Source organism: Sorghum bicolor, chromosome 8, assembly GCF_000003195.3.
Source record: "Sorghum bicolor cultivar BTx623 chromosome 8, Sorghum_bicolor_NCBIv3, whole genome shotgun sequence".
Taxonomy (NCBI): Eukaryota; Viridiplantae; Streptophyta; class Magnoliopsida; order Poales; family Poaceae; genus Sorghum; species Sorghum bicolor.
In genome coordinates, this window is record NC_012877.2 from 2,697,098 (window position 1) to 2,707,232 (window position 10,135).

The window sequence follows — 10,135 nt, forward strand, 5'->3', positions numbered from 1 at the left end:
ACTGGCTCTAATGTAGAATTCTGTGCCGAGGAATGGCCATCATATAGGTAAGGGGAAGAAATCTGCAAAGTCAAGGAAACAAACAAATAACTAATCGAAGTGACAAAGACGTTGGCACATTGCACGCCCAGCTCCTTGCTGTTCACAAAAAATGTCGATCCTATATCTTACATGTGTACAACACTTGAAATAACATAGCAAAAAACATTTTAGGAAGGAAAAAGTCCAAACTACTCCCTCCAAGTTAATTTGACGTATATCCACATAACCTCCTAAACTAACATCTGATTCATTATTTTTGTTTCTCCATGTATAAGTGAGTTTCAATACAAAATTCTATGAGGTGATAGAGGACATTATAAGTTACTGTAGAAAAATGTATCTTGATTTTTACCACTATTTTGATAGCTTAGGAAATTTAGTAATAAATTAACAATAGATATACAATGTCATAGAAAAAACACAATGATGAAAAAATCATAATGTATTTTTATAACACAAAATATGATGTCCTCTATCACCTCACAAAATTTTAAATGAAAACCTTCACAAAAAAAAATAAATGAAAACCCATGTTTTAAATAGCGAGCTAATGCCAAGGTGCTTAGCGTTTTATAAACCGTAATTAGCGTACTTTAGCGGCAAAATTGTGCATGAACGCAAATAGCGGCATAATTTTTTTCAAGCTATTTCGGGCTATAGCGGCAAAAATAGCGGTCTATTTTTTTCCATGATGAAAACACAATTTGTACATATAGAGAAACAAAAATGAAAAAAAATCTTTTGAAGGTGTAAATTGGACAAATTGAAATAGTTGGAGGGAGTAAATTAAACCAAAATGTTAGTTCAGAGGTTATTTTGACATAGACTAAACTTAGCATATGTAAAGGACTTTTTCCGTCTAGAACAAAGTGACGGGTTTTGCACTGTAGCCCCTATGAAAATACAAGAAACTGCAAAACCATCAACGACCCTTGCGCGCGGCACTATTATGTCTCTTCCCCTGCCGCCGTTGCCGTCGCCTCGCCGTCGCCGTCGCCGTCGCCGTCGCCGTCGCCGGCCTGACCGCCCTGCTGCTGGATCAGGAGCGAGTTCCGGCACGTCGGGCAAGACGGGTGCGCGGCCAGCCACATATCGATGCACTGCACGTGGAAGCCATGGTGGCACCCCGGGAGCACGCGCACCTTCTCGCCGTCGTCGAACTCGCCGAGGCAGATGACACAGTCGTCGGTCGCCGACGCGCCGGGCTTGGCCTCGTACACCACCACGGGTATCCTCCTCAGCTCCCTCTTCTTCAGCCCGGTACCACTACCAGTGGCTGCATCACCGGCAGCCGTAGCGGCGGCGGCAGGTGGAGCCACGGCGAGGGCGGCGCGGCCGAAGTCGAGCACGAGGCAGTAATGGATGAGGGAGTTGAGGCCGAGCGCGCAGACGAGGACGCAGAGCAGCGCGGCGAGGATGATGACCATGTCGGAGTCGAAGCCTGCAGCGTCGCTCCCAGTCCCAGCTGCTGCTCCGGCCGCCGCCGCCGCGGCCGCCGCTGGCGTGATGAGCAGCGGCGGCGCCGACGACGACGATGCCTCGGCGACGACGACGGTGGCGCGGCTGTCGTCGTTCAGCACGCGCATGGCGACGATGGCGCGCGCGCCTCTGTGTGATGCACGGTGTGGTCTGGCTCGGCACCTGAGGTTGCACGGATCATATTGGATCGTATTTGTGAGGAGGAACAGGAGCAGAGATGGTGTTTTCATTCTTTTTTTTTTCTTTTTTGACGTTGCAGGCGTCGTCTGTCTTCTTTTGCAGCAGGGTCCATCCGTGTGCGTGTCACGTCGTTTTGCCTTGGCATCGCATGCAGCCGCGAAAATGACATCGAAAGCGTCTCTGGAGTACGTTGCATATCTCTATCTCGTATTTAGGAGGAGCTTTGTGCCTTCCGTGTAAGCAACACTAAGCTAGTGGGGTCAGCAGGCACACCACTGCATACTGTCGTTGGTTGTACTACTTGCCCAACAAGCTTATTGAATCGACCCTTCGTGCTGCTGAAAGAGAGGGCACCTCTTCCCCAAAACACTCAACAAAACAGGGAAGCAGTTGCAAACACTTTCCTACTACTCATACTGTCATACAATTACACCATCTTCCTCTCTTAATCTTTTGATGCACTTCCAGCAATATATTAATTATATGTATGCAGGTACAAATGTCATACAATTACACCATCTTCCTCTCTTAATCTTTTGATGCACTTCCAGCAATATATCTATGCAGGTACAAATGATGGGCCAGGCCTAACGGATGGCACGGCGTGACCTGATTCAGCACGGCCTGCTGGGTAGTGCCGTGCTTAATTGGGTTGCAACAACGGCCCATAGTGCCGGGATGAGCATGTCCCGTTTTATTTGGCAGAGACCAATAAGAGCTCATCAAATAGAAACCCTAGACATATAAGAATTACTCTCCATCCTAGCCATTTCATTGTTTCTTCCCCTTTCCATTCCCTCAGCTGCCACCATCCAGGAAACATGCAGCTCGCATGGCGGCTACCTCGCCTAGAGGTGGTGACGCGGTGTTCTAGCTAGCTTCGTCGAAGGTGGAGGCCGACCTCTCCCTTCGTCCATTCTCTGATTTGTGATTTGTGGCATACTCATGAATTTCATGATAGATCTATGAATATGTAAAGGATTTTGTATTCTTATGCATGTTTTAAATTGATTCTATCAGACATGTTAGGATTTAACGGGTTAGCACGATCCAGTGGGCTTAATGGGCCAACACAGCACGCCTAATCGCACCTAGTGTCGTGCTTCGTCCCCATGTTGAGTCTGTCAGGCGGCGTGACACTTGCATTGCTCATTAAGTCATCCATGCCTATTCGGCTCATGCCTAAATGGGCCCGGGCCATGTTGAGCCCTGTTGCTCATTTCTCCATCTATATACACGCATGCATGACGTGCTGCATTCTATTCCCTCATAGTTTGACAACATGTTTGCCTCTTGTGCCTAATAGTGTTTCTGTCCTACACACAAGAGTTTATTTGTAACCTAGCTCCAATCCTACACTAGCATAACAATTCTAGTGGTGTAAAGACATGAATGTCATTGCACAAATGTAAATGCTTAACATAAAGAGAAGGATAGGCATGTCAATGTTTTCACAAGGTATCAGAGAGTTGGCAGTCCCCACTAGTCCTTGTTGGAGCACCCATGCAAGGGTATAGCTCCCCTATGATCCATGCAAGGACCAAGTGCTCTCTATAGTTGATTCTTCGTCACTCTGGCCTGGTGAATCACCAACAATCAACCGCTCACAACATCACTTGGGCCTCCCACAATCACCATTGAGAGATCACCTAGCTTAAAATCACTACCAAGGTGTCTAGGTGATGCCGATCACTAGGAGTAACAAGCACAAACTCCTACTTAACCAAGCCTAATGAGAAGAGTGGATGCATGCAAACTTGCTACTCTCCAAGCATTCATGGACTCCTTAATCTTGAATTAGCAAATCCAAATCACTCCAATAGACGAAGCCTCTCTAGGACACATAAGGGTGTAGGTGAAACTTCATAATGCTAAGAGAGCCACCTCAATGCACAAAATGCAGGGGTATTTATAGCCCCAAGCCAAGGAACGAGCCATTTCCCATCCACTCATACAAACTGCGAGTACCAGACTTGTCTGCTGCATTCATGGTCTCAACACTGAAGAGTATGGTGAGGCTCTAATGGCTAGTTGTCAGAACTAGCCGTTAACAGTATGGCATGCCTAGTGCACCCATCTGGTAGACACCAGATAGCATCGGTGGGTGTTGCCGCTAAGTCCCACTTGAAACCCTCTCTAGAGAATGGTGTTGCGTGCTAGTCTTCTGCACTTCTGGACATGACTAGTGAGTGCAACTACACTTTGCCCGGACACACCCATTCCTAGAGCAGGCTATTTACTACACCGTGTTCGCTGAACACCAAATGCTAATGTGTCAGTGCCAATTTTCCTGCCTAAAGCACTTTTGAAGATGCTCAAAGGTGTACCGAACACCAATGTTCACTGGACTAGTTTGATAGGTTGACATCACCAAATAAAGGTAGAGGAACCCAATAATCTGTTCAAATGCATAATAATACATTTGAAGCAAATCTTTAAAAGAACTCATTAATTAGAGCAATGTGACAACCACAATCATTATTACCACAACATTAAGAACCACCAAGTCCACACCCCATACAAGAACATAAAAAAATTACAACATATAGGAAACTAAGCTTAAACACTACAAGTGATCCTAGTATTGAACCAAATAGACCATGTCCAATACCAATTCCTACCATGCTTCAAGATGAAGCACAACGTCCAAAAAACCATCCGCATGAGCATCCCTAGGGGGCAGGACCTCTAGCATGCTAGACTCCCCTTTACATACTCTAGTCATGTTTCTCATTATTGCTAAAGCCAATAAGACAGGGCTGCTTGCACTTGATGCAGGTGGGGAACTCCTTCTTGCTTACCATGCAATAGCTCTGGCACCATCTACAGCCACCAAGCACCAACACCAAGCTTTCTTCCGATGAAATCTCTGATGATACACATGAGCTAGATGATGAAAATTCGCTATCATTGCCACGATCAACCTTTATCTTCCCTGTGGGTAGTGCTAGGCGCAGTTGTAGATCCAACAATGTGCTCTTTGCAGTACTGCCATCGGATCCACCATTGTTATCGTTCCTCCACCAGCTCATCACTGAGCAAACACAACAAGACCAAGATTGATAGTTGCCATCAGATATATATCATGTTTGGTGAAACAAGACATGCAACTATGCAAGAGAAAGAACACAAATATACTTTTAACACAAAAGGCTATGGAAAATCATATGTTAATTGATTACCTGAAGATTGAAAGATGAAAGATTTGTGCCTTACCCCTTTGATAATTTTTTTGTTGTGGGGCTTTGAGGGGTGCCGGGGCATCTTATATAGGCGATCAAGGAGGAGGACATCAACGAAGCTATTCAATAGCATTTAATGTGCTCATCATCAAAATCAATGCCTACATGGGGGTGGTTGCATCTCTTGGTTGGAAGTTTGGTAAGGTACCAGCTTAACTTTAGTCAAACAAATATTTTTTATTATTAGCCTTCAGTAGACATTGTAGGCCACCATTATTATTTTTAGTTGAAGTTAGACAAGTTTAGCTGCACAACTTTTGGGATCCCAATACATTTTGTTGTACATAGCTACTCCATTTGAATTAGTAGACAGAAAAATCTTGACTGTAAAGAAACCAATGGCTAATAAGATCTTTTTACGAATGAAAACTCTTCTTTTATATAGAGCAACACAAAACATTAAGTTTGCTAGGGGTTGGATGCCAGCTTACAGGTAATCACCAACTACTACCCAATAACTCCCACTACGCAAGCCAGAAAGATCCTACTAAATCCAACCACACTTGCAAGACAAAACTGCCAGTGAGAGAAAACAAGCAGCTCCCAACTAAAAACATAAAGAGCTGAGCTAACAACAGTAAGCTAGCAAAGATAACTGATGGAGTCTACAACTCTAAGCCAAGATAAACCTATGCTTCTAGTCAAATGAGTCCTTAAACTTCTAAATTCCCTTGATTCCCAAAGGGATGAATTTCTAGGCTGGGTTATTAAAAAACAAAAATGGGTAAGGGGCTTATCTACTGATGGTTCAAAAACTTTTAAATTCTCAGTTTGGCGCTAGAAGTCCTATAGCCATGTTTTCATTCTCATGAGCATGTCTTCTATGAACTTGGCATCGTCCCCTTCAAAAGTACACACCATTTCTATAATAGAGCAAAAAAACTTGTCTAATGCTTCATTCAATGACACCAAAAAGACATTCTATATGCACATTTTATTTTGGCTACTCTGTAATAGAAAGATGATACTTATGAGAATGCAAAGCAATCAATTAAAGACTTCCTAAATATGTGTTAGGCATTTATCAGAACCCAAAGCCTCTCTGAAGCACATTCAAATAGTTTGAACATTATGTGTTCATTAGTTTCTGGTACCCCACATAGACAACAATTTCTATCACCTGTCCACTTCTTTTCTTCAGATAGTTTGCATCTTATATTGAAAGAGCATCCATATGAAAACTCATATTCTCATTGGACCTTTGTTTCTCTAGAGTTTGATCATCCTATTGTTCATAACACCTCTAAACATTTTATTTCTATACATAGATTTGGTTCAGTATGGCCTAGACTTCTCATAGATCCCTTCTAGACTTGTGACCCATTGCAAAGCTCAAACTATGAGAAATGTTTCCTTATAAGATACTTCCTCTTGAAAAGGTCATATAGGTCATAACAAGATTCATTATGCCTAGCTTGTGACAACCTCCACACCCTTGCAGTCTCATGCACTACTAGACATGTCTGGTCCAGTGACTACAGGAAACCCACAAAATATTCCATATCAAACACCTTTGAGTTTAGTTTAGATATCAATCATCTTTGGGCTTCATCTGATCTACCAACACTAGTTTTCACAACTGTGTACCATATCTACTCACTATACTCAACTAGGTTAAGCTAGTCTTTCATACCCCTGTATAGTATAGCCAAAGGAAAAACAAAGATCCTATCACTACTTTAAGTGTCCCTCAGCACCATTGACACTTAGAACTATAGTTGATCCTTTATCTTTGCGCTCATCCTTTGAAAACCAAAATGAATAGCATTAATAAGGGGCATGAAAACCATGATTGGCCATCAACCAATCATCATTGTGACATCACTAAAGTAATATCTCTGCAAAACACATGCTAATCACAAAGATTGTGTCATCATTAATCACCAAATTTGAATTAGGGGCCTAGATGCTTTCAGTGTTCTCCATTTGAGAGCCATCGATCCGGAGTGGAGAAGGGGTACTCAATAAAGTGGGTACCTAAGTCTTGATCACTCAAGGGAAGAAAACTGGGTCTTAGTGACTCTTCAGTGCTCCAACATGGATGAGAGGGTAATAAACAACACGGTGTTCTCTCTCTTTGCATTTCTTTCATTCTTAAATTACTCTCTTTTCCTAACTTAGCACTATACTTTGCTCCTATTTGTGTGCATGAATTTATGTGTCAACCAGGTTTTCTTCTCCTTGCTAGAGTGTACTTGACTATAGGTATCTTAGTGTAAACTTTCATAAGGACATTAGCTTATGTGTGGTTGAAACTAGCAATTATGTGCATTAACAAATGCTCTGGTTGAGCAGTCAGACAATCATACAGATGCTTTGTTACTCAGTCAAAGTCATGCTTTCGTAAGGACACCAACACCTTTAGTTTTGTAAGGTGTCCACCTATCTCACACCTTGGGCCCATTTGCCAGGGCATGTGGCACACTGACACCACCAGCACACAACTCCAGTATACATGACAAGCACTTGTTCTCTCTCACTCCCTGTCTTACATACCCATACCAACACACCTCTATCTCTTTCTCGGGAAGAGAGGAGAAAGAGGGGTGGAGGCCAAGGAGGAGATCCCAAGACGTGCAACAACCTCTCCTTGATAGGTTGGAGCTAGGAGAGATCCGACATCGAGAGTTGGTTGAAGAAAAGGATAATGGGGAAATAGAGAGAGGGGAGATAAATAAATGCACGAAGAAAAAAAAGAAGAGAGACAAAGATATTATAGTTATTTCATTCTTGCTATCCATTATTAGGAGAAGCCGTTTAGACAAACATTTAACTAAAAATAGATTTAGCTTCACCAGTAGAACTACTCGTTAAGCCAAAGGAAAAAAACTGCTCCTTCAGTCAAACAGAGTGGTGCAAATGGAGGCGGAAGCCAATTTTTGTAAACTTGATCGCCTATTCGCCTCTGTTCATTTTTCTAATGCGGTAGAGAACAACAGAAGCCCACTGCCCAATGCGAAAGCACTTCCAAATGAGCCTTGGTGCGTTCTATACGGGAGAGGAGATTATTGATCTGCCTACGGTGAGCCAGCTAGCGTGGCAAAAGGTGTGATGCCATTTTGGACTGTGGCACTGTGCGCATAGATTAAACTAAGCCCGGCTGCGCCGCAGGTTCCTATTGAGCATGCATTTTGCTACTCATCGAGTCCTGTTTATCATAGCTTAACTTACCCAAATGAGGTTGATTTTTAAGATTTTAGAGCAGCTTTTTGGGTAGATCAAAAACAATAAAATGCATAAATTGTTTTTATTTTCTTCCCTATCTCCTCACGGGCAGCTCTTTCTTCCTCCGCTCTTCATCCCAACTTTAGGTCTTGTTTAGTTCGCAAATTTTTTTTGGATTTGGCTGTTGTAGTACTTTCGTTTGTATTTGATAATTACTGTCCAACCATAGACTAACTAGGCTCAAAAGATTTGTCTTACAAATTACAGACCAACTATACAATTAATTATTTTTTTATCTATATTTAATGCTTCATGCATGTGTCCAAAGATTCGATGTAATAGAAAATCTTGAATTTTTTTTAAAACTAAACAAAGCCTCAATCTTTTGTGAGAAGTGAAAAAAAAACAGTTTGAAAAGAAAAGGTATTTAGCAAAATAATAATAATTTACATCAGTCCTGAGACGGTGTTTTTAACTAAACTGCCTCTGAAAATGGACGTGAATCAAAAAAAGTTTTTTTAATAGAACTGCCTCTGCATATGAATCTTCAAAGGCGATCACGAAGTTATAGTGCCTCCTAACGCTATACAAGTGGTGTGCTATGTAAATCTCCTCCGATATAAATTGAAGGGTGGCGTCCCTAAAGCAATTATATGTACTAGTGGAAGCTATGCCAAACGGGCCTATATTGTGGACCTATGGGGGCTTTCTTCTTCACAGAGCATGCATGCAAGACAGCAATAGATAGCAACCATCTAGCATCCTCATCAACTTCCTCTTCATTCCTCCTTGCACGAGCTCGAGCTCGCTTCTCCTGTGCTCTGCTTTGCTCTGCTCACCATGTCGAGTCGCCGAGGTCGACAACCCATCACGCATTATGCACATGGCAGCGCTTTCTTGATCATAGTGGCCGCCATCATCGCCCCAGCCTGCTCTGCCACTGCCACCGCTATCACTCTGGCGGCGAGGTTCTGGGAAGAGGCCCTCTGAGGCACGTCCATGAACCGACCATCGTGGAACTCGCCTAGAAAGGTACTTCCTCCATTCTAAATTATAAGTCATTTTAAGAACCTTTGAGCTATCAAAGCATCTCAAGTTTAACCAAATTTATAGAATAAGATAATAACATTTATCACACCAAAGTATTAAATTCTTTATTAATTATTTTTTTCATAATATATCTATTTGGTGCCATAAATCTTTGTATTTTTTCTATAATATTAGTCAAATTTAAGACATTTTAACTATATAAGATTTTTAAAATAACTTATAATTTAAGATTGAGTGAGTAGGTACCTGCATGTACTGCAGCAGTGCTCCCACGGTAGCTAGACTCTCCCTCCCTCCCCCTCGACTCATATATATTTCTCTCCTCGACGTGTGTTAGGTGACCCTCTGACGTCCTGATCGTGTAAGCGATACGTGCAAGCCGGCCATCCTCCCGCGCGCTGAGGCCTTGAAGGCCGCAAGAATCAAATTCGCGCACGACTATAAGCGCGTGCCAGGCGCCGCCGCTCGCCGGCGAGCGCAAGGCCTGCGCCACTTCCTTGAAGGACGCCGTGCGCGCACGCCGCCGCTCACTCTCCGAGATCTCCAGCAGCATGGGAGCAGTGTTGGTCCTAAGATTTTGAGGGCGCTCTAGTGAATTCGACATAATAACTCTGTAGACTACAAAATTTTATACTTTGTTTGTCTCACTGCTGAAAAGTTGATAGATTCAATATATAAGTTCAAGCGGACAGACTCATAGACTAATTTTCTAAGAAAAACATAACTATATGAGTACAAAGTACTAGACGAAATTAAACAAGAAAAAAACCTAGAACCTATTTAATTTAGACATAAAATTAATTTAGAACCAAGATTCACAAATCACAAAAGGGCAAAAGGCTTTGCCTCAGCTAATCACCGCCGTCGTCTAGAACGTCGTCGTTTGGATTCTGCAACTCGGACGTCAGAACGTTGGTGATCGGCGCTAGTGATGCGGATCGTGTGGTGATCTGATCGATGTTGTATGTCTACGTCTC

General features: G+C 42.8%; 1 protein-coding gene across 1 annotated transcript; it reads right to left on the reverse strand.

Annotated features, from left to right (window-relative positions):
- LOC8067180 (RING-H2 finger protein ATL74) lies at positions 770-1,826 on the reverse strand. The gene has a single exon (XM_002442727.2). It carries the CDS (start codon positions 1,749-1,751, stop codon positions 990-992), a length of 762 nt encoding a protein of 253 aa, XP_002442772.2. The 5' UTR covers positions 1,752-1,826; the 3' UTR covers positions 770-989.

Coding starts and splice junctions, on each gene's coding strand:
- LOC8067180 (XM_002442727.2), bottom strand. CDS start 1,751: ATGAAAACACCATCTCTGCTCCTGTTCCTCCTCACAAATACGATCCAA.